The sequence below is a fragment of the Vulpes lagopus genome, chromosome 2, assembly GCF_018345385.1.
Source record: "Vulpes lagopus strain Blue_001 chromosome 2, ASM1834538v1, whole genome shotgun sequence".
Lineage (NCBI taxonomy): Eukaryota > Metazoa > Chordata > Mammalia > Carnivora > Canidae > Vulpes > Vulpes lagopus.
The window spans coordinates 5,332,454-5,358,224 of record NC_054825.1 but is presented as its reverse complement, the minus strand read 5'-3'; the positions used below and the strand labels follow the sequence as shown (position 1 = coordinate 5,358,224).

General features: G+C 53.1%; 1 protein-coding gene and 1 long non-coding RNA gene across 3 annotated transcripts in view; one reads left to right on the top strand and one right to left on the bottom strand.

Moving 5' to 3' along the window:
- Nucleotides 1–6,126: 6,126 nt before the first annotated feature.
- LOC121485061 lies at nt 6,127–9,016 on the bottom strand. The gene is made up of 3 exons (XR_005986190.1): nt 8,543–9,016; nt 8,079–8,242; nt 6,127–7,717 (listed from the first exon to the last, which is right to left on the bottom strand). It is a non-coding gene; the product is annotated as an uncharacterized LOC121485061 (long non-coding RNA).
- A 769-nt stretch (nt 9,017–9,785) lies between these two features.
- The window catches only part of DOCK1 (dedicator of cytokinesis 1), a 497,787-nt gene continuing 481,801 nt past the window's right edge, over nt 9,786–25,771 (top strand). For both annotated transcript variants that reach the window (XM_041744687.1, XM_041744686.1), the window contains exon 1: nt 9,786–9,957. In XM_041744687.1, the coding sequence (XP_041600621.1) occupies nt 9,912–9,957 (46 nt within the window). In that variant the 5' untranslated portion in view covers nt 9,786–9,911. The remainder of the gene's footprint in view (nt 9,958–25,771) is intronic.

The following is a 25,771-nucleotide window of genomic DNA, read 5'->3' as shown; positions in this document are numbered from 1 at the left end:
TACTGAGGGGGTAGGGGTGACCAACTGCCTGGGGAGTGGAATCCTCACCTGGCTGCCCTCTGACCTGGGCTGGGCTGGCGTTAGCCCCAGCCAGAAAGAGAAATGTGTGGGGATGCAGTATTGGCTGAGGAAGGCTTCAGTTGAGGAGGACTCTCTCTGTGCTCAAGACACATCTGTGTCCAGGGACCTGGAGAGAGTAGGTGTGGCTGGAGCCAAGTAGAGAGTAGTGTGGACCCTGGGAGCCCAGGTTAACACAGTGCTTATTGGGGTGGTGGGGGGCAGGTAGGCTGGTGTGTGCCCGTGGGGTGGATAGTGAGCTGGGAGGGATAGTCTGGGTGCAGAGGCAGCCCCAGCAGGGGTGTCCTGGGCCCAGGCCACACCAGGCTGAGAAGAGCCAGCAGGCTGCCCCTGCCTGGATCTCCATCCAGTCATGGCACCGGGGCACTGACCACTGGCCTCTTCAGGAAGTTTGAATTTCACTATGAAGACACATGCAACTGTGTCTAACCCCTTCCAACAGGACAGGGATGTCCAGGTGGTCTAGCGGTCCAAGTGGCCCTTATCTGGTCTGGGCGATGGGAGCCCACTGGCTTCATTGTGTACCTTTGGGCTGTTCGGACCTGGAAGCAGGGAGATCCCAGGAGCACCGGTCCCTGAGGGCTAAAAGTCTCAGGTCAGGCCCTGGCTGCAGCCCCTGACCGCCTCCTGGTCTGCAAGGTCAGCGTTAGAACAAGGCCTGGCATATCCACGTAGCTTGGCTGCCATAGTCGGTCACATAGTTGAAGTCTGGGGTCTGACATTGGAACGATCGGGTTTAGTCTTGACTCTACTGCTTTCTAGCCGTGTGAACTCTGAGCAAGTGACCGAGAATCTTTAGGAGGCTGAGGTTCTTTGTCTAGACCATGGGGATAACCGTAGCACATAACGCATAGGTTAGCGCCAGGATTAAATACTCTTGGGGCATTAGTGGGAACATTCTCAGTAAATTGGCTGTTACCTTGCATGTGTTTAATCGGTGAATGTCGAAACTCTAAAAGACTTTTCAAATTCATCCCCTCCCCGCCTTTCCTCTTAATTTGTTCTCTAGATCCAGTTTGTCCTCTCCCTAGTCCATGTGTCCCAAGCTCACCAGAGTGAGCTTCCTAAGGCAAAGATTGGATCATGCTGGCCCCCGGCTTGGCAGTCACGGCCCTTCCCCGCAGACCCCATATCCTCCCACCACTCTTCACCGCACCCCCATCCTGCAGTCCCAGGCACGGAGCACCTTCCCTGCCTGGGTTACATCTCACGTAGTTCCTTTTTGCACAGAATGACATGTCACCATCCTATCTCAGCTTCTCCCCAGACTGTCACCTCTTTGTCCACTTCCTCTGATTCCTCCAGGTAGTACAGATTTCTTTCTTCCAGACATACCCCCCAAGCCTCTGGAGGCAGGAGCGTGGGGTGGTGTGTGTGTCTGAGCCCTGGACTGGCATCCCCAGAGCCTGCCCACAGCGGGCCTCCTGCAGGCTGGCACTCACCTGGACTCCCCCGTGGCGGCTGAGAAGGAACCTCTGGGCCAAGGGATCCGGCTGTGGGGCTCAGAAAAGAAAGTGCTGCCTCTGCTGTTTGAATGTCAGGTGGCAAGAGCCAGGTCCTGGAGTGGGTCCGGCTGTCAGGGCTGTGGGTGTCCCTGGGTGACCTGGAAGTTGGTGGGAAGCCTCCTTAGCTTCTGCGCAGGTGACCACCACAGGCCAGGGATGAGACACTTATTCTCACAGTTCTGGAAGCTACAAATCTGAGGTCAAGTTGTCTGCAGGTCGGGTTCTCCCTGAGGCCTCTCTTCATGGCCACTGTCGTGGCCTTCCCTCTGTGCACATGCATCCCTCATGTCCGTCTGTGTGTCCAGATCTCCTCCTCCGGGAAGGACACCAATCAGGTTGGATTGGGGCCATCCCTAATGGCCTCAATTAACTTAATCATCGGTTAATGGATTGATTGAAGTATAATTAGTTTCAGGTGTACAGTGTAATGATTCACCAATTCCATATATTTCTCACTGTTCATCACCATCGGTGTCCTCTTGATCTCCTTGACGGATTTCACCTGTCCCCCTGCCCACCCGCCCTCTGGCAATCACCAGTTTGTTCTCTGTATTTAAGCATCTGTTTTTTGTCTCTCTCTTTTTTTCTTTGTGTGTTTCTTTTCTTTTTTAGGATTTTTATTTTTTAGGAATCTCTACACCCAATGTGGGGCTCGAACTTGCAACCCCGAGATTCATGGTCACATTAATGACATTAATGGTCACTGCACCAGTCAGGTGCCCCCACGTTTTGTTTCTTAAATTCCAAGCATGTGTGAAATCATACAGTATTTGTCTTTCCCTGACTGATTTAACTTAACTTTATTCTCTCTAGATCCATCACATTGTTGCAATGGCAAGATTTCATTCCTTTTTTTTTTTTTTTTGCCTGAGTAATATTCCATCATGTATACACTGCATCTTCTTTTTCCATTCATCAGTCAATGAACACTTGGGCTGCTTCCATATCTTGGCTATTGTAGATAATGCTGCAACAAACACAGGGGTGCACATATCCTTTTGAATTAGTGTTTTCTTTTTTTGATAAATACCCAGTAATGGAATTACTGGATCATATGATACTTCTATTTTTAATTTTTTGAAGAACGCTCACACTGTTTTCCACAGTGGCTGAACCAGTTTGCATTCCCACCGACAGTGCACAAGGGTTCCTTTTTCTCCACATCCTTGCCAACACTTGTTATTTAGTCATTCTGACAGGTGTGAGGTGGCATCTTGTCATGGTTTTGATTTGCGTTTGCCTGATGATGAGTGACGTTGAGCATCTTTTCATGTGTTTGTTGTTCATTGTGTGTCTTCTCTGGAAAAAATCCTATTCAGGCCCTCTATTTGTAATGGAATTATTTTTTTGGTTGTTGCTTTTTTGTTGTTGAGTTGTATAAGTTCTTTATATAGTTTGGATATTAACCCCTTATTAGATAGATCATTTGCAAATATCTTCTCCCATTCAGTAGTTTGCCTTTTTTTGTTGTTGTTGTTATTGATGGTTTCCTTTGCTGTGCAAAAGCTTTTTATTTTGGTATAGTCCCAATAGTTTAATTTTGCTTTTGTTTCCCTTGCCCCAGGAGACATATCTAGAAAAATGTTGCTAAGGGCAATGTCAGAGAAATTACTGCCCATGTTTTCTCCTAGGAGTTTTATGGTTTCAGGTATCACATGAAGGTCTTAAATCCATCTTGTGTTTGTTTTTTGTATGGTATAAGAAAGTTTCATTCTCTAGCATGTGGCTGTTCAGTTTTTTCCCAGTGCCATTTGTTGAAGACTCAATCACCTTTTCACAAGCCCTATCTCCAAATAAAGTCACATTCTGAGGTACTAGGGGTTAGGGTTTCAACATATGAATTTTAGGGGATGCACAGCAGTGCCTAACAGCGAGTGCCCAAAGAATAGCCAGGATGGTGTTGTCCAAAGAAGTAAGGGGGGGAAGACAAACCCAACAAATGCCCACTCTAACTCCTGACTACCTCTTCATGGAGCCATGAAGCCTATGACCCATGCCCTCAGCAGTGAGCCTGTGCAGAACCAGAGACAGGAAGGGTCTCATCTGAATAAGTTTAAAAGGAAGAGGCTAAGAGAATCTCAGAATTTCCCAGATGGAATAGGGTACCTTAGAGCCATCTACCACCAAACCCGCCATGACAGGAACAGCTCCCAGTTCTAGGCACTTAACTCTGATTTTATGGTCTCCGTTTTTTTCCCTTCAATATTTTTTGTGTTTCCCTCTACCATTTGGGGTATATGGAGCATATTGATAATACCACTTTAAGGTCCTTGTATCTGTGTCTGTTTCTACTGATCGATATTTTCCCCCTGGTTATGGGTCATATTTTCCTGTATCTCTGCATACCTGGTCACTTTTGGTAGGATGCCCGACATCATGCCCTTTTACATTGTCGGGGCCTAGATTTTATTGTATTCTTTTAGATAGCATTGGACTTTGTCCTAGAGCTATTAAGTTACTTGGGCTCAGTTTCATTCTTTTGAGCTTGTTTTTCAGCTTATTGTTGTCTAGAGCAGCCTTGGGTTTGGGGATAATGTAGCCTCACTGCAAAGGTGTGATCCTTTGGAGGATCATCCCTGTCCCACTCTATATTTTGAGCTCTTTGCACCCTGCGTGGAGGGACCACTAAGTACTGTGTGAGCTCTGGGAATTATGTGGGGCCTGCTACTTTCTGGTGTTCTTTTTATGAAGTTTTAATCCATATATGCATAGTATTCTAAGACTCAGGGCAGCCCATTTGCAGTTCTCTGGGATTCTCTGTGTGGGCAGGCCCATCCTCCTGGGGACTCTGCCCTGCAAGTCCTAGCAGCTGTGACTTCTTTGAACTCCAATTTCCATTTCCAGTGAGTGACCTGCCCCCAGGCTTGGTAGAGTACTGTTTCCTGGGCTGCAACCCCAAAACTGCCTCTAGGAAGCGAGTAACTGTACAGCACACTCCATTCATTCATCTACTATCAGGGATCATAGTTGGGGACAGCCTAATACCTGGTGCCTGAAAACCATTCATTTATGTGGAGCCCACACCGTCATTAGGCTCTGCTACAATTATCTCATTAAATCTTCACAACACCTTAAAAATCAGACTATTTTAAAGAGTGGCCAGGTACCTTTCCCAGAATCAGACAGCTGCTGAGGTCTTGGCCATGATGTCTGGTGGATTCTACGACCACTGTCCTGCACCATCAGAGGACCTTGAGGTTCATGGGGTGGGGGGCACTCGTGAGGGCATCCAGCCTCTAAGGGCAAGACCTCGATGGCCTTGATACCCAGATCTAGGGCTCCTTTGATTTCAGGACACTCGATCTCCTGCAGGTGCCCTGTCCCCTGGCTCCGGAGCTCATTTCTTTGTATACTCAGTGTGGGAAGGACTGCTTGGTGTGCATTTATATTCACAGTCACATTAGCCCACAAGGTACGCTGGTACAGGAGGCAGCATCCTCTACTGACCTACATATTTGCTTTATGGCGCTGGTTGAAGTTTAACACCCAGGGTTGGCCTTCATAATCTTCCTGGAGGATGCTGAGCAGTGGGAGGTGAGGCAGAGGCTGAGCTGTCAGAGCGAGGTCAGTCCAGGCTACTGTTGGGTTTTAAATCTCAGACCCTTCCTTTCTCCCATTTTTATTTTATTTTATAAAAAATTTCAAACATATAAAATGTAGAGGTGAAACACTCATAGACCTTCCACCTAGATTGAACAATTTCATTTTTTTTTTTTTTTTGCTTTCGTTGCGGAATTTTAAAGTGTACGTGACGAGCACAATGACAGTTCACTTCTAAACACTTCAGCAGTCACCTCAACAGTAGAAGGGCACTTTCTGACACAACCACAGTAATACCACAATCACCTTTGATAAAATAAATAATAATTTAAAAATATCATCTAAGACTGGTTCATAGTTAACATCTCTCTCGTCCTTAACATCGTTTAGCGTGTGTTTTAAAAAAGTAGTAGGCGGTCAACAGCTGTACTTCGCATTTGAGTGTCATATTTCTTAAGTCTTTCGAAATCTACAATGGTTCTTTCCTATCCGTCCATTTTTTTTTTTTTTCCGTAAGATTTTCTTGTTGATGACATCAGACCTGTAGGGGTCCTGTAGAAGGTCCCACCTTGTATCTTTGTCTGAGTGTATTTCATGTTATGTCATTTAACTTGTTTCTTGATCATCTCTGTAAACTGAATGTTAGATGTAAAATCTTGAGTATACTTTTTTTTTGTGCCAGGTCACCTTGTGTACTGTGACCACACACCTGGTCATCTAATATGACGTGGATATCTGCCATTGGCCCCAAGGGGCAGCAGCTAGATGCCTCACTGCAAGACTATGTTCCTCCCCAGCCTGTGGTCACGCCCCTTTGTTGAGGTGTATAAAAAACCCCACATCCAGGTCCTGTTCTCCTCTATATCACCCACTGCCAATAATTTTTTTTTAAGATTTTATTTATTCATTCATGAGAGATACAGAGAGAGGCAGAGACAGGCAGGCAGAGGGAGAAAGAGGCTCTCCACAGGGAATCCCAACGTGGGACTTGATCCAGGGGCCCTGGAATCATGCCCTGAGCTGAAGGCAGACGCTCAACCACTGAGCCACCCAGGAATCCCCACCCACTGCAAATAATTATTTCTCCCTAATGACTGGCATCTGCAGTGGGCAAGATTTCGCTGAATATACCTCCTGAATTTGTACTGTAAATAAGGAATTTTTTTTCAAATTAAAAACAACTTAATTTTCAAAATTTAAAACTGTAATATAGATTATGCCTTTTTCACGGCTCCATCTCAAGATTCTGCTGTATCTTGAGGAGGTCACTAGTCTGAACTCCCACTGATGCTTAGGAGCGGGACATTTGGGAACTCCAGAGCTCTTGGACAGATCACACCCACAAGCACAGCATAGACCTAAGTCCTGCACGAGGCCTGGAAGGTGTGGCTGAGATCCGTGGCCCGGGCTTGTGGACTCAGGAGTTAAAAATGCCAACTGGCCACAACACGCGAGACTCCCGGAACTGGAGATGTAGCCAGTCCCGAGCTCATGTAACCGTGGGGCCAGGAGCCAGGGCCATGGACTTGATTTAGAACCACTGCTGGAGTCGGCCAGGGAATGCTGACAAACCTCAGAGCTGCAAAAGCCGTGGCCACATGCACAAGATCTCAGCCAAGCTCGGGCACACTTTTCAATAATGGGACCAAAGGCTTCGTGTCTCAGGCACACAGTCCATGGTCCATCTGGAGTTTTAAAGATCCGATTTAGAAATTCATTTATACGACAGTCTTACAACCATATACAAGTATGTATTTGTTTATATATTTGGTGGGTCACCTTTATCAGAGTGCCAGTGGCCACTGTTCTAGAATGTGGACCGTGAAGTTATTAGGCAAAGAACCTAGAGGTAACATGCGAGGGGGAAGGCAACCATAGTTACGATGTCTTATGTGTGCAGCCGGTCTCCTGTGATCCTCAGAAGAGCCCCATTAGGTTGGCATCATTACCCCTAGTTTCTATGTAGGGAGCCTGAGAACAGAATGACCAGAAATGGAGAGAATGGCCACCCTGCTGCAGCGGCTAGCCCAGGCCTCCTGAGTGTGTGTGTGTGTGACTCTGAAGCCTCTGGGCTTTCACTTTATCGCTCATCTTCCCCAGTGTGTAGCCGCACAAGCAAAATTGAAATTGGGCATAGAAGACAAGGTAAGTACCACCAAAATTTGTTTGCCAGGTGTTCTCTGCAGAATCAGAATTCCTAGCAAGGCCCTTCCTCTGCAGGCTCATTTTGTGTCCCTTTTCTCATTTTTTCCCCGGATGCTTCAGTGGTTCAGTTCCTTGAAGGAGATGTGTTCCTTTCCACCCCAGGGCCTTTGTACATGCTGTTCCCGCAGCAGTTCACCTAGTTAGTTTCTGCTTGTCCTTAAAGTTTGGGCTTATGTTGCTTTCTCCGGGAAGCCCTCCCTGACCTGGATGGAGGTCAGGCCACCATGCCACCTGTCTTGGGGCACCCTTCTTCTCTTGGACAGCCCCTTTACAGTTGCTTCTCTTTCAATGGTCAGAGTCACGGGCCGTGTGTTCAGGGCCTGAGCCCCTGAGGTTTCTCTTTCTCCACAGGGGCTTCGAGTGCATGCAGGAGCCCAGGTGCCTTTCCTCTGCGGGATTTAAGTTCCTTACTAGTAGAATAAGGACCGTAACTTTCTGTGCATCTGTGGTAGGAACCCCCCCCCACCCGCCCCCGGACTCTCAAGTCACACCTCATCCTCTCCTATGCAGCAGGTTCTCTCCCCCACGCAGACTGAAAAGCTCCCAGGGCTTCCAAAGTGTATTTAGTCTGCATCCTGGGTGGGATGCTGAGATTTCCCTGGCTCAGAGTAGCCCCAAGGGCGGGCAAGGGCACCCTCTACAGCAGAACGGTGGCCCGCCTGGCTTTCCCCAGGCCCTTGTGGCGCCCTCCCCCCCCCAGCTCTGCCACCCTATGCCCTTCCTACCCCGTGCAGCCTTTCGTCCTTTTACCTGACCCTTCCTCCAAGGCTTGAAGACTCCCAGCCATTGTCGTGGTTCTTGGCAGGAGAGGACAACCAGTTAATACGATTCCGAATTAACTCCACTTACTGAGCTGCCTGCATTCTGAGGATTTCTCCTTTCTCTGTTTCTTGGTTTTAACCTCTTGTTCTTTCCTGAAATTATGGTGAAAAATAGAGACGTGTATTTTAAGTTTTTTTCTTTTTTAAGATTTTATTTATTTATTCATGAGAGGCACACAGAGAGAGGCAGAGACACAGGCAGAGGGAGAAGCAGGCTCCCCGTGGGGGGCCCGACGCAGGACTCGATCCCAGGACCCCGGGGTCACGCCCTAAGCCAAAGTCAGACCTTCAACCCCTGAGCCACCCAGGCGCCCCTGTTTGAAGTCTTCCCTTGGAGAAGTGTGAAGCCCCATTATTTATTGGCGTGGAAACGGCCGGGGTGTGGGAACCCACCTGCAGGGGGAAGGCCCCTTCCCACAGAGCCCCTGCCGGCTGCCCTGGCTCCTCTCCCGCTTCCTCAGTTTCCCTCCTGCACCCTCCCACTCGTGTCTGCGAGCCCACGGAGGGCGGGGGCGCTGGGCCTCGGGGCTTCTCCGGGCCCCTGCGCTCCTTCCGCTCTCAGGCGAGGGGGCGCCTCCCCGGGAAGGGCCGCGCCCAGCCCCGCGCCCCCCTTCCCGCCCGAGGGCTCCCCCGGCCCCGAGCTCACCTCCCCCCAACGGGCAGGTGCTCACCGCGAGTTCAGAGCGGGGGGCCGTGGGCTCTGCTCCGGGGGAGCCCCCTTGTCGCTGCCCCCGCCCTGGGCGCCCCCCTGTCGTGCTGGGACGGCCTGGCCCCCAGGAGGCCTCCGGGACCCGGGGTCCCCGCGGGTGGGGGTCGACGTGCCCGCGGTCGGGGTGGCGGTGGGAGTCGGGGTGGGGTCCCCGCGGGTCGGGGTGGGGTCCCCGCGGGTAGAGGTGGGGGTCGGGGTGGGGTCCCCGCGGGTCGGGGTGGGGGTCGGGGTGGGGTCCCCGCGGGTCGGGGTCGACATACTCATGGGTCGACGTACCCACGGTCGGGGTGGCGGTGGGGGTCGGGGTCCCCGCGGGTCGGGGTGGGGGTCCCCGTGGGTAGAGGTGGGGGTGGGACTTGAGGTCCCCGTGGGTCGAGGTCCCCGCGGGCCGGGGTGGGGGTCCGGGTGGGGTGGGGGTCGGGGCGGGGGTCCGGGTGGGGTGGGGGTGGGGCGGGGGTCGGGGCCGGGGCCGGGCTCGGGGTGGGGGTCCGGGTGGGGCCGGGGTCGGGTCCGGGGTCCGGGGGGGTGGGGGTGGGGCGGGGCCGGGCTCGGGGTGGGGGTCCGGGTGGGGGCCGGGGCCGGGTCCGGGGTCCGGGGGGGTGGGGGTCCGGGGGTTGGGGGTGGGGCCGGGGTCGGGTCCGGGGTCCGGGGGGGTGGGGGGTGGGGCGGGGGGCCGGGTGGGGGCGGGGGTCCGGGGCCGGGTCCGGGGGGTGGGGCGGGGCCGGGCTCGGGGTGGGGGTCCGGGTGGGGCCGGGGTCGGGTCCGGGGGGGGGTGGGGGTGGGGCGGGGTCCGGGGGGGTGGGGGTCCGGGGGGGCGGGGTCCGGGTCCGGGTCCGGGGGGTGGGGCGGGGCCGGGCTCGGGGCCGCAGACCCGGCGTCCTCCCGCGGGCGCTCCCGGCCTTTCCCATCCGGCCCGCGACGCCCCGCCCGCCCCGTCCCACATGACGCCGCCTCCGCCGCAAACTTTTTCCTCCCTCCTGTCGCGGCTCGGAAGGCCTGGAAGATGGCGGCCTAGGCGCGGAGTTTCCTGCCGGCGGCGGCTGTGGCGGCGCCATGACTCGCTGGGTGCCCACCAAGCGGGAGGAGAAATACGGCGTCGGTGAGCGGGGGGGGCGGCCGGGCGGGGGGGGCGGGGGGGAGCGGGGCGGGGGGAGGGGGGAGCGGGGGGAGGGGGGGGCGGCCGGCACACACTCCCCCCCCCGCGGCCCCTCCCGGGCATCGTCCGGCTGCGCGTGTCCCCGCGGCTCCCTCGGGGCAGGGCGGCGGCTGCAAGTCGCGGGGGGTCCGCGGGGAGCTGCGGGCGCGGAGGCGGGACAGCCCGGGCCCCGCCGCCCTTTGTGGTCTCCGGGGCCAGTGGGCGGCGGGGCGCGGGGTGCGGGGGAGGCCGCCCCCTCCCCTCCCCCCCCCCCCCCCCCCCCCCCCCCTCCCGCCCCCTCCCCTCCCCCCTCCCGCCCCCCGTCCCCGCCGCCCGAGCCCGCCCTCCATCGCCCCCGCCCCCCCCCACCCGTAAGGTCTTCGGTGACCTCGGGCGCTCCCGGGGTGCCGGGCCTGCCCCACCTGTGGACACTGCAGCAGGGGTCCGGGCCTGCCCCACCTGTGGACACTGCAGCAGGGGTCCGGGCCTGCCCCACCTGTGGACAGCGCAGCAGGGGGCGTCCTTGTCGCTCCGGGGACCCCTGTGGCCGAGCCCCCTCCCTCCCACCCCGTCTGTAGACAGGAGGGAGCCGAGGCTCAGACAGGGTCACAGAGGTCAGCGGCACAGGTGGCCTTTAGGGCTCGGAGTGTGTAAGCAGCGCCCTGGGTGCCTCCACGTGGCTCGGTCTCAGCCGCCCTGGTCCCTCTGCACCCACGGAGGAGGTGTGCGCTGCACATTCTGTCCGGGACTGCTTCAAGGTGTGGTGGCCCTGGGGGTCCCCGCCGAGGAGAGCTTGCAGGAGGTGTGTGAGGAGGGAGCTGAGGACGGGGACACAGCAGGGACAGGCGGAGGGGGGCCTGGAGCGCCGGGGCTGGCTGCAGGGGAGGCAGGAAGGGAGCAGAGGAGCAGACGGCAGACAGCCCCGTGGAGGAGGCAGGCAGCAGCTCTAGCTCTGGCCAAGGGCTTGCCTCCCCCCTCCCTGTGCACTGGGACACTGCAAGTGTCAAGTGTCAAGTGCCACTCCCACTTGACTGGGCCAGAGAGCAACTTCAGTGTTCACACCTCTGCTGAGTGCTGCTTCTGGGATGGGAACTCGGGCTGGGGAACTCAGGCCATCCCACGGAGGCCAGGAGATGGGGAGGGGCTTCTCCCTGGAGCACAACAGTTTTGACACCTGACACCTTGCATTGGCTCCCAGGGTGACCTGCTGGGTGTCAGTGAGGACACTGTAGGTGTGGCACCTGTTGAGCTGCAGGACTGTCCCGTCGAGAGGACCAAAGGGAGCACCCCGTGACAGAGTGAGCAGGGGTCTCCTTGCTGGGGAGGTGACCGTAGGCAAGAACGCGGCTGTGTCCCCTCCCCACGAACCTTCTCCCACAACTTCCAGAAGTTTCGCTAGCACTCACTGTGGTGACTTCTGACATCACACCTTTGGCTAATTGTGGTTTTTAAGAAAAGTCTGTGCTGGAAAGTTTCCAAAGGACAGCGTCCTGGATGGTCTTGCCAGGCAGTGCGAGGAACGAGGTGCACATGGCAGTCCGGTGGAGGAGAGAGTGGCCCGCTAGGCTTGGTTTCACTAGGGCAGAGCCGAGGCAGCCGAAGGCGCTAGAAGGCCCTAGAAGGGACAGGACAGCACAGCGTGTTCAGCATCAGAAGGAGGTTTCAGTGACCAGAGTCCCGTCAGGCAACTCCTGATTCTGGGCAGAAGGCAGGGCGAGCGAGGATGTGCACATCCGGGTCAGCCCGAGCTCTCCACTGTTCTGGGAGTTGGCACTGGTGGGTCCCCTTGGTTCGCCGGAAGGGAAGCCAGCAGTGCTGGGGGGCAGGGATTCATTCGCATTAGCTAACAGGCTGTTTCCGCCCAAGGGAAAAGTACTGGCCATCCCCCTTACCAACCACAGCGTGTTTTGGGGGAGCCTAACAACAGGGCTGTGTTTCCTCGGAGGGCTGTGGCGGGTCGTGGGTGGGCCTTGCTTCCACTCCGGCCACTGGATTGGCGGCATGAATGAATCACGAGGGGAAAGAAAATGATAAAACTCCATCTCATTTGGAAACATGAATCACAGCTCATTGTTTGCATGTACTTGGAATCTGTCAGAAGCATTGTTTGTAAATGAGACACTTTATTTTTTTGCAAAATGGGGAAAAGAGTAAACAGCTGATCTGTTGCTTCCTCAGCAAGGCGGGAAGTGCTGGTCTCTCCCCAGGCCCCCCATTTATTCCAGTGTGGGTTGGGGTTGCCCCCAGGAAATTTTCCAGCCTGTTAATGTCTCCCCCGGGCTTGAGTTGAGTGGGTCAGTGTTTACAGATTTGGTTAATTAACACAGGGAGGAATTTTGACTTACCTTCACGGTAGTGGGGTGGTGGTGGTGGGGGGAAGCTTGGCACGGGCGAACTTTTCCATCATCCCCCAGCTAGGCAGAGTCTGAGGTCTCAACGCTAATAAAACTATTATTGGTCCTGTTCCTAAAATGAGGTAAATAGATGCGGTGTGTTTTAGAGTCACACCTGAGAATGGTGCGCTCACCTCTCTTGGTGTGAAGGTCAGAATAACGGCCCTCAAAATGTCCATGCCCGAACCCCAGACCGCGTAAATACGTTCTGTGACATGGCCGAAAGGGGCTTTGCAGATGGGGTTAACGTAATGAAACGGAGTTGGAGAGATGACGTTGCATTAGCTACATGGGCCCCCAAAGCAGAGAACTTTCTCTGGCTGGTCGCAGAAGAGTGGAGTCAGAGGTTCCAAGCCTGGGCAGGGTCCCACGCAAGGTTGCTGGCCCTGAGACTTAAGAGCTTGCTTGCAAGGACCAGAGGAGGCCCAGGGAGCTCAGGGCAGCCCCCCAGCTGGCAACCTGCAAGGAAATGTGGACCTCAGCCCTGCAGGTACAACCGGATTCTGCTAGCAGCCCGACTGAGCCTGAAAATGGATCCATCCCTTCCTGAGCTCCCGACGAGAGCCCAGCTGGCCAACAGCTGGACTTGGAGACCCAGAGCCACTGAGTGTCTGACCTGGGGAGCTGTGAGATTATCCCTGGGGACCCTTTGAAGCTGCTCAGGGAGTGGTGGTTAAGACGGCAATAGAAAAAGTAGCACAAGTGGTGCGGAGAGCAGCGTGGGAGAGTGAGGTTTGTTATAGAGGAGATTGAACACCAGTGGATCCCACGTGGGTGCTTAATTCTGGCCTTTCGACGGAGAGCTCAAACGGGAGGTGGGTGTTGGTGCTGCAGACACTTTAGCTCCTGGCTCTTACTCCTTCTGTGGCCCCTAAGCACCTTCCTGTTTCCCCATCTGGTAGGTGGAGCTAAGCCCGCCTACCACAAAGACTGAGGAGGATGATGCCTTGAGATGATGATGTTGGCAGAGCAGGGGGGCATCATGTTTGAGATCAGCCACGCGCTCAATGCTCAATGGCGCGTTGCTTTTATTAATTTATTATTTAATAAAGTGCAGTTCAGAAATGTAGTGACAAGTGATTTTCCATTCGGATTTGACAGGCACAGTTGCTGCAAGAATACTTTTCTTCAAAAGTTGATTTCTTAGTGGTGTGTTCTGCCCCTGTATCGGGGGAAAGGCGCATGTGCTTGATGCTGGGGAGCATGACTTGTGTGTATTTAGATTAGTTCTGAGTGATGATAACTGCTAGCTAGGAGTAGTGTAATATCCAAATAAATTTGGGAGTGTGGGAGTTGCGGAGAGATCTCTTTTGTTACCTGGAGTAGCAAGCAAGCTGCTACTTTGGGGAAGAAAAATTAGATTTGATTGTAAGTAAATAGAAATGCGGGCATTTTCATTCACTGGAGTTGCAGAAAAACCAAATTAGGGCATATTATATTTCTACAAACCCTATTTTGCTTTGGAAACATTATAAAAAATTTAAATTTATTGTGCCAATGTTTGCCTCGAATATCACATCTTATCAGGGCTGTCTAGGATTTGTGAACTTGTCTAGGATTTGTGAACTTGTCTAGGATTTGTGAACCTTGTTACCTTCCTTCCATCTATGAGTACTTCCTGCCTTATCTTTTTATTTCTTCTTTAATGCTGTATTTTCAGATAATTATAAGCACATACCTTTTTAAAGAAATAATACAACTGGGACGCCGGGGTGGCTTACTGGTTGAGTGTCTCTGCCTTTGGCCCAGGGAATGATCTTGGATTCCCCGGGATCGAGTCTTACATCGGGTTCCTTGCATGGAGCCTGCTTCTCCTCCATCTGCCCGTGTCTCTGCCTCTCTCTCTGTGTCTTTGATGAGTGAATAAAATCTTAAAAAAAAAAAAAAAAAGAAATAATACAACAGAGACCCCATAGACCCTATTACCAGTTTCCCCCAAATCAGAGCCAGGATATTGACGTGGATGCAATCCAGGTAACAGAGCATTACCATCCCCAAGGACCCTCTTCTTGTCCTTTCATAGCCACACCCACCTCACCCCTCCTTGCATAAACCCTGGCCACTAGTAGTCTCTTCTCTATTTCTTTAGTTTTATCATTTCAAGAATGTTCCACAAGTGGAATCCTACCGCATGAAGCCTCTTTGGATTATTTTTTTCCATGCCACATAATTCTCTCGACATGCATCAGGTGGTTGTGTGTATCTGCAGGTGGTTCCTTTTCACCGCCGAGTGGTGTTCCGTGGCATGGATGTACCACAGATGGATTAACCATTCACCTGTTGAAGGACATCTGGGTTTTGGCTGTTGTGAATAAAGCCACTATGAACATTTATGCACAGGTTTTCATGTGAACACAAGTCTTCCTTTTCTGGGATAAGTGCCCAGGAGTGCCATTGCTGAGATGTATGTGGTTGCGTGTTTGGATTTTTAAGAAACTGCCAAACTATTGCAGACTAGTTGCAGCATTTTGTGTTCCCACTGGCAACATATGTGTGATCCGGGTTCTCCCTGCCAGACTTCCTTGTTGTTCCTCTTGTCTATTTTAGCCAGTCTGATCCGGTGTGGTCGTACATCGTTGTGGTTTGCATTTCCCTCTTTGCAGCCCCTCCTTGAAGAGTGTCTTGGTGTAATTTGGGAGATGGGCCTGTGGGCTGCTGCATGAGCTGCGCTGCTGGGGGAGGCTGCTGACAGAGGAGGTGCTTGCAGAGGTGCAGAAGGAGTGGACCACCACGCTGTGCAGTTGTCCAACGTGTTAGGGAGCTGAGTTCCGTTGGAAGAGGAGATCATGGGGTGGGAGGCCAGTAGGGCTGTCCAACAGTGTGGACATAGAAACACTGCCTTAGGGCAGCTCTGGTGGCTCAGCCGTTTAGCGCTGCCTTCAGCCCAGGGCATGATCCTGGAGACCCGGGATCAAGTCCCACATCAGGCTCCCTGCATGGAGCCTGCTTCTCCCTCTGCCTGTGTCTCTGCCTCTCTCTCTGTGTCTCTCATGAATATATAAATAAAATCTTAAAAAAAAAAAAAAAAAAGAAACATCGCCTTACACCACTGGCTGATCGCCAGGCACAGTGTTCAGACTCCTCCTGGGTGTCTGGAGAAGGTCTCTGAGAGGTAAGCCCTGAGGAGGGGACCCAGAGAAGGGTCAGAATTTGAGTTATAGCCGTGGTGTGGCCACTCTTTGTTGATGTGACCTGGGGCATTGTCTTTGAGGCTCTCCTGGCTGGTTCCAAGTTTTCAAAATGGAAGGATGATGCTTGGCCTTGTCTGTAAGGTCAGGCTGATGGGGGGTCCCAGGAGCTAAAGACCTTAAGGCTCCTTGGAAACATTGTTACACCAATAGCAGTAGCATTGTTCCTAAGTTTGCTCTTATTTATAAGGTGGGAAGTGCTTTGGGACCCTCCCTCAAGTCCACATATAAAATGCGTATTAGTTGGCTGCCGGAACAAAGTACCGCTCTGAGGAGCTTAGGCAGGAATTTATTTTCTCAGTTCTGGAGGCTGGGAGACCAAGGTGTTGGCAGGGTAGCTTCCCTCAGACCTTTCCGGGGTGTGTGGATGGCTGCCTTCAGTGGGCCCTCACGGGGTCTTCTCCGTGGGGTCTGTGTCTTCACCCCCTCTTCTTGGATGAGGGCCCACCCTCATGACTTCCTTACCTTCATCATCTCTTTATTATTATTATTTATTTATTTATAGATTTTATTTATTTTCATGAGAGACACAGAGATAGAGGCAGAGGCACAGGCAGAGGCTGATGCGGGACTTGATCCCAGGACCACGGGATCATGAACTGGGCCAAAGGCAGATGCTCAAGCACTGAGCCACCCCGGCATCCCTTCATCATCTCTTTAAAGACCCTATTTCCAATACATTCTGGGTTATTGGTGGGGGTGGAACTAAAGCGTTTGAATTTTGGGCGACATAACCCATAACAGGATTGTCACAAGTCAGACTTTCCCTCTGAATTTTAGTGATGCTTTTGGTGGCCACCATCTGAGTGAATTTGTTTTTTTCTTCTGCAGGGTTGTGGGTCCCCAGTTCCTTGGGGATACCTGGAAGAAGGGAGGAGGGAGCTGGGAGCTTGGAGCTCCCAGTGTAAACCCCCCCCTACTCCCTCACAAGGCTCACAGAATCTAATTTAAAGAATCGAATTAGTGTCTGTGTTCAGCCCTGGAAATTTCTTGTAATCAAATTACTGACAGAATGATACAGCCAGGGAGTTTGAGACAGGAAGTGGAACAGGTTTTAAGTGTGGTCACTCACAGCGAGGGCACACCTGGGGAACGGCTCTCCCTTGGGCTGTGCTGTCACACCCCACCTGCTTGTGCTCACCTGCCTTTAGCTTTAGGAGGCAGAGACCTCCAGCTGGGACGTGTTTCCAGTTTCTCATCACTTGTCTTGGGATGTTGTCGTTTTGGCATGTGGGTGGGGTGGCCGGGCTCCCTGTGGTTCTGGAATGCCAGTTGTCCAGCGATGGCAAGGAGCGTCTCTGGCTATGCCATCGCATGCTCACTGTTGGGCCAAGTGCACAGCTCCAGGGGGTGCTCCTCACTTTGTGGGCCTGAAGTGGGCTCCTGCACCCCTGCTACACCTGCGCGGTCTGCAGGGGTCGTGGGCGGTCACGGGAGTGCTTTAACTTAGGTAGCTGATGGGGCGAGGGCAGGTGTTGACATGTGACAGATAGGTGGCCGCATGCTTCTTGCTGATCACTCAGAGGCACAGGGTTAGCAGGGCACTGGGCAGCCCCCTGCATCCCCGCATGCACCTCATTCCACGTTGAAATTTTGGGCACTGTCTGTGAAGCAGGGGAGCTGGGTTCTTGTTTCACGGCGTCGAATCTTGAGGACCAAGAGTGAATAAAATGATAGCTTATTAAGCAAGGATCCAGAGAAAGTTCTCTGGGGTGAGAGGGGTCCCCACAGGGTTGCCACTGGGGGCTTGCAGGGTTCGTCTCTTACGGAAAGCCAACCAGGGAACTTAAATCCTTTTAACATCTCTATGGATAGCATCAGTGAGTAAGGACTAGTGCCTTTCCTAGGGTCCTGGTAAACTTTGTTGGTCACAAGTAGCTGTTCTAACAAGACCCCACCTCTGATGCCTGGAGGCCTGGCTTGTTTATCTCTGGTTCCTTACACCTCCACATTTTTGGAATTTTTTGAGCCTGATCCCGTAGCCCCTACTTGTCTCCCTACCTAGCCACGCCTCTCCCTTACTCATCTGTCCCTTACTCATCTCCTTAAATATATGTGTATATATACATACATATAAATAAAAAAAAGATTTTATTTATTTGAGAGAGTAGAGTGAGAGCAGAGTGCAAGAGCATGAGCCGGGGAACGAGGCAGAGGGAGGAGGGAGAAGCAGACTCCCTGCTGAGCAGGGAGCCCTACATGGAGCTAGATCCTAGGACCCCGGGATCGTGACCTGGGCTGAGCCACCTGGGCACCCCAGGCACTCTCTGCTCTTTGTCAGGATCCCTTCAGCCCCTCAGTCTGACCGTGTGCCATGGGGGTCCCATTACCTCTGCAGCCTTGCAGCCACTGTGCGTTGTAAGGGAGGGTCCCAGATGGGGAGAGATGTTTGATGGCTTTGCTAGAATTTTAGTGTTCACCCTGAGGTCCTATCAGGGGTTGAAGTTCCCACAGATCCCAGAGCTCCTGAGGGAACCTGGTGAAGGGAGCCCTCTAAAGCTTATGTGGAGAAATCTCTCACCAGAAGCATCACTTGGGGTCTTTGTCCTGGTGGGATTGCTTTTCTGGGTTGCAGTTTGTTGTAGGAATGTGACACCAAATTCCTGTGCCATTTTGAGTGATTCTGTTTAACTTGACCTTGTAAGGAATGCTTTTATATGTAAATATTCCTATTGTGATTGCTTTTCTGAATCAGGGTTGGCTGGCTGCTGTAACACAGAGCCCCAACGTCCCGTGGCTTCCTACAGTGCAGGTTTGCTATTTGTTTATGCCACAGTCCAAGCGGCTGGTGGGAGGGGGTGTAGACGCTCTGCTGCCTCTAGCCATCTGGGGGCTCAGGTTCCTTCTGTCCTGTGGCCCTGCCCTCCACTAGGCTCTTTGCCTTTCAACTTGTGGATAAGGAAAGAAAGAGACAGAGGACAGTTTACAGCCAGGGCTGGGGGTGGGTGCGCCTCCCTCCATCCTTTGCCCAGAGCTCAGTGCCTGGCCAGACCTGACAGCAGCACCTGGGCTTGGGAATAGAGTCTGACTGTGTGCCCTGCAAGAAGAGGGGGATGTGCACATTGGGTCTCCTCCACCGGTTCCCATCGACATCTGTTTTCTCCTAATCAGGAGGAATTAGACTCTTCAGCCTCATTGGCCTCAAACACAGAGATTGTAAGTTGTAAACACCATTTTGTCCCTGAGAGTCACTTGACAGCCGATGTCCAGACCTCTCCAAATACATGAAGAGCTGCAGATGAGAACAGGTGCTGCCTTTTCCTGGGCCTGTTTTCAGCTCCTTTATGTTCTCTGGATTCCGGGATGTCCTTCACTGTAGACCTGGCCCAGAGAGTACTCCTTGTGGGGCGGGGTAGCCCCGCGAGTCTAAGGGAGGCTGCCTTCTAAGTGAGTCATCTTCCTATTTGTCTGGCAGTTCCTATTCTCGCCATCCTGAAACATATGCGGCACCCCCGGATCCCATTCCTGTGTCTTTTGAATTCTTTTGGCCTCAGAAAAGGGTACACCAAACCCTGCTAATTAGATCTGTGTCTAAGTGTTGGTTTTTGTTTATTAGAATGGAATCTTTAATCTTTATGATTAAGCCAGGAACCGAAAAAAGGCTGTCCTAGTAAATCAGTCACAGCTATAGTAACTTAAATTTTGGGTTGTGGGGGGTGGCATTGTGGTATAGGGTGAAGAGCACTGGACTGAGAGTCAGAATGCCTGGAATCCTGGCGAGGGCACCTCTCCTCTGCTTTATCTACCCTCCCCAGCCTCAGGCCCTTGGAGATGGGGAAATAGTGTCCTGTTTGCTGAGGTGCCTGGGGGAGCTAGCAAGATGACACATACAGTAGAGCTTCCGGAAGGAGAAAGTACTACTTTCTGTTATTTCCTCTTTCAGAAGGAGAAAGTACTACTTTGTACTGTTGATGTTAACCTGTTACAGAAAAGATAGGCGATTTCTGGTGATGGTTTAAATCACTTACTGGAAAAGGGCACTGTGGCAGCAGGAGCTTGATTTTTCCCAAGGTTTTGTAATTTTCGTTTTATCACTAGACAAGTTGGGTAGTCCTTGATGAACGCTGCGAGCCGGAGAGCCCATGATGCGCGGGGTGGAGAGTGATGAAGGCGAGTGTGTCCCAGCTTCCATGAACACCATAGTTGTGAGCCACTGAGGAGTGATAGAGTGAAGAGAACTGTGCCTTCAGATAACCCTCCTTTCTTCCAGTTTTCTTGCTGGCCTTGTTCTTAGATGGTGGGGATCCAGAGCCGCCCTCCTGGGGTGTATGTTGTGGTACAAGTCAGTCCCCTATGTGACATTCTTGGAGCTAGTGGTGTTTCTGAATTCAGGTTTGTCTTGATGTGGAGGAGAAGATGGTCCCCATGCAGATGTTTGAGGCTCAGTGCCTTCTCCCTGTGAATATTCGAGGGCATCACTGCTGTGGAGGCTGCCCGGGCAAAGCCAGGACCAGTGCCCAGGTTGGGATGTATGCATGGGGGACTCTGCACCCCTTCTGGGCCCCAGTTGGCTCACTTGTCGACTGTGAACAACAGTAGTTGCTGCCTTGCAGAATTGTTTGAGAGTTAAATGAGCTAATTCAAGTAAAACTGGGTTTCTGGACCCGTGTACAACTGACATTCTGGGTCGGATAATTTTTGCTTGCGCGGGGCTGCCTGGTGCATTGTTGGGTGCTCAGCAGCTTCCCTGGCTTCCACACTAGATCTGAGTAGCGCTCCCTTTCCCTCAGCGTGACAACCTGCGTAGCTGCAGACGTGGCCCCATGTTCCCTGTGGGCAGGATGGCTCATCTGCTGGAACCACTGGTATGACAGGGGTGAAGCTGGACTCACAGGTGACACCCCCTGGCTGTTTGCATTGTAGTGGTGTCTCCTGCATACCTGGGCAGGCCAGCTGGAGCCCTATAGGACTGACTGCTGGAGGGTGTGCTGGGGGAGGCAAGGGGGAAGCAGGGGGGAGGGAGGGGGGAGGGGTACAGCCTCTGGCCCGGTCTGGCTGTGGGAAGGTGGTCAGGAGCCAGCTGTGTTTCTTCTCCCTTCTGAGAGACACAAGTGGCAGTTGTGAGGTCAGGTCCTAGACAGATGTGCCGATCCCCAGGGGAATCATGGACTCTTCCCCACGTCCTTCCTGAGGGGTCAGGCGGCCCCCAGACCTCCAGAAATACTGGAGCTCAGGCGTTCGCCGCTGGAATTGTATTTGCTGGAATAAAGGCCTTCTCAGGACTTCGTCCCCCCCCCCCCCCCCCCCCGAAAATAATAACTTATTTTCTTTAACATAATTGACTTTTCCAGGGGCAAATAATGATTTAGCAAGGAGGGAAATGTGATTATTTTTCTTCCAAATTGCTGTGCTTCTATTAACTTCGCAAGATTTATTTTCAAGTCCTTCTAACGTCATGTGTGTTCTGCTGCCTATTTTTCAAAGGCAGGAATGCGTCTTGGTCCTCCAGGCACTGTGGCCAGGCTGCCAAGTTTCTTTAGATGTTGTTTGGAGGATCAGCCTGGAGTGGCCAAGGGGAGGGGGAGGTGGGGATGGGGAACCGATACCGGGGACTCCCCCATACACAAGGGATGGATGGGACTTAGTCCGGCTGACCTCCGTGATGTCCGGTGGTATTTCTTTACCCAACTTAAGTCACTGCTGCGTGTCGTGGCAGTGCCACAGTGCCTTTGCATGTGTTCTTCTCTTTGTCTGTCAATAGTCTTATTTACTTTCCACCTCCAGGCCCCCTTCATCTTGTAAACCTTTCCCAACTCATCCAGGCTGCACGGGGGCCCTCCCCGATGCTGCTCTCTGCAGTTCTGTCACCCGTGGGAGCCGTGGGGGCACCTTACCCATGTCCCCTGCTGGACAGAGGGCCTGGAGGACATGGGCTGCGTTGTGTTCCTTTCTCTGTTCCCTGTGCCCAGTGTGACCCCCGGCATACCTGTTGAATGAAGGCAAAGGTACAGAGGGCTTTTATCTTAGCCAGGTGTTGGGAGCTAACTTGAAAGCCGCAAATCTCCTGGTGGCGGAGAGTCACGACCCTGGGTGTGCGGCCCCTTCTGGGACGTGTGGTAGGAGCGCTCAGGAATCCAGCGCAGGGTCGGGTCAACTGGACGTACAGCTCCCCCACCCTGACTGTGGGTGGCTCCCTGAGATGGGGCTCTGTCCTGGATGGAAGTGGGTACCCGGTGCCCTGCTGCTTACAAACTTGGTGACCAGACAGCTCAACCCGACCTCAGATAATGGGGGACATCACCAGCATGTTGTTCCTAGATCTACCCCCCTGCCAAGCTTTCCCTTCCTAATGTGATGCTCCAATAACCTGCTTTCTCAGTTTAGCGGTTGGGGTCAAGGGCAGGGACTAGATGAGCAGGAGGACAGGAGAAGGAAGACCCAGGTTGCAAAGGAAGGTGGCAGGGGGAGCCCCGGCTCAGGGTCCTGGTGGCCGCGGAACCCCAGGGAGGCTCTGGGCAGCTTCTGGGGCCTGTGATCATCGGTAAAGTGGGGATCCTGCCGCAGTGTCCCCTGCCCCGCAGCATGGTGGTGAGAGGCCAGTGAAATCAAAGGGGATCGTATGCACAAAGTACTTGGTGCCTGCAGAGCAGCAAAGAGCTGAAAGGAACCGCCAGACATTTCTGTTTAGAAGAGAGATCTGGGGCAGCCCGGTGGCTCAGCGGTTTAGCGCCGCCTTCAGCTCAGGGCCTGATCCTGGGGACCTGGGATCGAGTCCCACGTCGGGCTCCCTGCATGGAGCCTGCTTCTCCCTCTGCCTGTGTCTCTGCCTCTCTCTCTCTCTCTCTCTCTCTCTCATGAGTAAATAAATAAAATCTTAAAAAAAAAAATAATAAAAGAGAGATCTGTAGCCTTTTTCCTGTCGAGGTCCAGGTAATAAATACCTTAGGTTTTGTATTCCCCGATCCCCCCTGAAGGCAAAACGGAGGGTGCCACGTGGGTATTTATATAATTGTTAAAAACATGGGACCCCCCCGGGGCGCCCGGGTTGCTCAGTGGGTTAAGCTAAGTCTGACTCTTTTCTCAGGTCTTGATTGACCTCAGGGTCGTGAATTCAGGCCCTGCACTGGGCTCCCCATTGGGCGTGGAGCCTCTTTAAAGAAACAAACAGTGGAACCACTCAAAAGTGTGTAAGAATCAGAAGACAGTTTGGCAGTGCCTCAGAAAGTTTTAATTAAACACACACCTACCATATCACTCAGGGATTCCATTTCTATGTCTATTCCCTGAAAAGCTGCAAATGGGCATTGCACAAAAACTTGCATATAAACGTCCACCGTGGTAGTATTTACCATACGAGACACATGGAAACCGTCCACATGTCCATCAGCAGATGAGTTCGTAAGTAAAATATGGCGCATCCACACAACGGAGGGTTATTCAGCCATAAAACGGAACACCAACCCAACACTACAACATGGGTGAACCTAGAAAACATTATACCGACTGAAAGAAGCCAATCACAAAAGGACATATATCTTAGGATTCTCTGCATAGGAAATGTCCAGAATAGGCAAATCCATAGACCCGGAAAGCAGATTACTGGCTGCTGGGGGTTGGGGGAGAGGGAATGGGGAGTGAATACCCTAAGGGGCATGGGGTTTCTTTTGCAGGAGATGAGAATATTTTAGAACTAGAACTGCATAGAGTTGGTGGTTGCACGACATTGTGAATGTACTATATGCTACCGAATTGTACACTCACTTGATTTATTTATATATTCACTTACTTTACTCCTACAACCTTCCTGGGAAGGGAGTACTATTTTTGGTCTCTATTTTGCAGAGGAGACCAAAGCACTGAATATTTTGTCAATGAATTGTTTTAACCAAATCATACACTTTAAAATGGTTAATTTGGGGGCACCTGGGGGGCTCGGTCAGTGAAGCGTCTGCCTTCATCTGGGGTCATGATCCTGGGGTCCTGGGATCGAGCCCTGCGGGGAGTCTGCTTCTCCCTCCCCTTCAACCTGCTGCTCTCCCTGCTTGTGCTCCGACTCTCCCTCTCTCTATCAAATAAATAAATAAAATCTTAAAACAAAATAAAATGGTTAATTTTATGTTACCTGAGTTTGATCTCATTAAAAGAATGGTGGAAAGCATTCTCCGTGTACGGGCCGGAGAAAGCCGGGCTGTCCGTGGCCGGATTGGGTCTGCGGGCTGTGCTTTGCCAGCCCCTGGCTCGGAGTCTTGACGATCCTTTCCCTTTAGGATAATGGCTATTTTGTCAGTGTTCTGTACTAATGAGAGAAGGATGCAAGCTTTACGAAAGGGAGAAATCTGCCCGAATCTTCTCTCTAAATAGCGTACCTTTCAGATAGATCCACCCTTCTCAGCCTATGTGTTCCTGTGTTGCATGTGGGCAGAAAAACGGGAGATCCGTGGACTCTTGAGGCTGAAAGGACACCCAGCCCCCCGGTGTTTTGGATCGAGTTGCTGGGGGGTGGTGGAGGCCGAGCGGGGACCCTCTCCGGCACCCCATCCAGAGCCTTAGTGAACGCGGGGTGGGGGAGGGCCACTCCAAGTGATTTAACAGGAATCCCGAATCTTTAGGGTCCCTGCCCCTTCAACCGTGTTGCTTCCAGTGGAACAGAAAATAAAATCTCCATTTTGCACTTCATCTGACCAGCAGTTACCAGTGGGGACCGGATGTGGTCAAGGGCCGTGAAGCCTGTGTCTGCACCATTTCCCGCCTTGATGGCCGCGATTTATAGGGCGGCCCTTAGAGGTGGGATTACCGAGGAATGGGCCTTCAGAGTGAAGAATCTAAGCCCCCGGACGTGAAGGAGTGGATGAAAGTGTTTCCTGAGGACACAGTTTTAATAATCGTGGCATAAACAATATTCCGTCAGTGCTTCTATTTTTAAAGTCGATGTTTTATTTACCTGCCAACGTCCGCTGCTTACCCGCAGGTCCGTGCAGCAGCTTTGCGAATTTTCTGGGTCAGCCTGCGGCATTTTCTCTTCCCTCCCCCCTCGCTTTCTTTTCCTTTTCTCCTTCCTTTCCTCCTTTCCTTCCTCCTCCTTCCTTCTTCCTTTCCTTCCTTCCTTCCTTCTTCCCAGCCTCCCGCGGCCTCCCTTCCTTCCACGTTTCCTCTGGCCTCCACCTCTCAGTGACCCGGGAAGGATCCCCCGCGGCTGGGAAGGCGCCGCAAGCCCGAAGGAACGGGATGGTGGCGGGATGGTGGCGGGATGGTGGCGGGATGGTGGCGGGATGGTGGCGGGATGGTGGCGTCCTGGCTTGTTCGCGGTTTCTAGAACGGTTCATGTTTCACACAGCCCGCCGGGCTGGGCAGGAGGCCGGAGCGGCCTTGCGCTTGTGTTCTGAAGGACCCTTAGTTGTGTGTGCGCGTGTGCGCGTGTGCACGGCGCTGGAGCCGCGTGAAGTCGTGGCCCCACCTGGTCCTGCTGCTTCCTTCCCTCTACCCTACGGTCCCTCCCCCGGGGGCTCGCGGGGATGGCTCCAAAGTACACCCCGTGCAGGGGGGCCCGGCCGCATCCCTGCGGACAACCCCAGACCTCGGGACGGCTGAGGCCCAAGTTATTAGAGATTCTTGGTTATTAGAAAGCTAAGATACGTCGGGAGAATGGAAGCTTCTGGTTTCTCCCTCTTCTGAGAAGATAAGTCCGGGGAATATGTAGAATGTCAAGTGGAAGTTTTTATTTTTTTTAGATTTTATTTATTTATTTGAGATAGAAGGAGTGAGGGAGAGAGCATGGGCAGGGAGCAGAGGGAGGGGACAAGTGGCCCCCGCCGAGCAGGGAGCCCGGGACCCTGAGATCACGACCGAGCCCAAGGCCGACGCTTCACCGGCTGAGCCCCCCGGCGCCCGAGGTCGTCCTTAGTGATGGAATCCGCCTTCCTGAGCGGCCCGGGTTGGTCAGTGCCGTGGCCGTCGTCTTCATCACGGCGGCAGGGGCCCGAGGAGCCTGGGCTGAGCGCCGCACAGTGGCCGGCTTGGCCCTACAGCAGCCGCCGCGCCCCCGGGAGGCGCCGATGGCAGGGGGGCTCTGTGACGGCCGCTCCGGGGCATTTCGAGTCAAAGGTTAAAAAGGTATCAGTGGCCTGTGATACCCAGGGGAGTGTGGGGGCTGCTGAGGAGTTAGCCTGGCGGTTGTCGTGTGGCGACAGGGGTGCGGCCGTGGTGACTGTGGTGTGTGAGGGGGCCCTGGTGGGTGACTGTGGTATGTCAGGGGGCCCT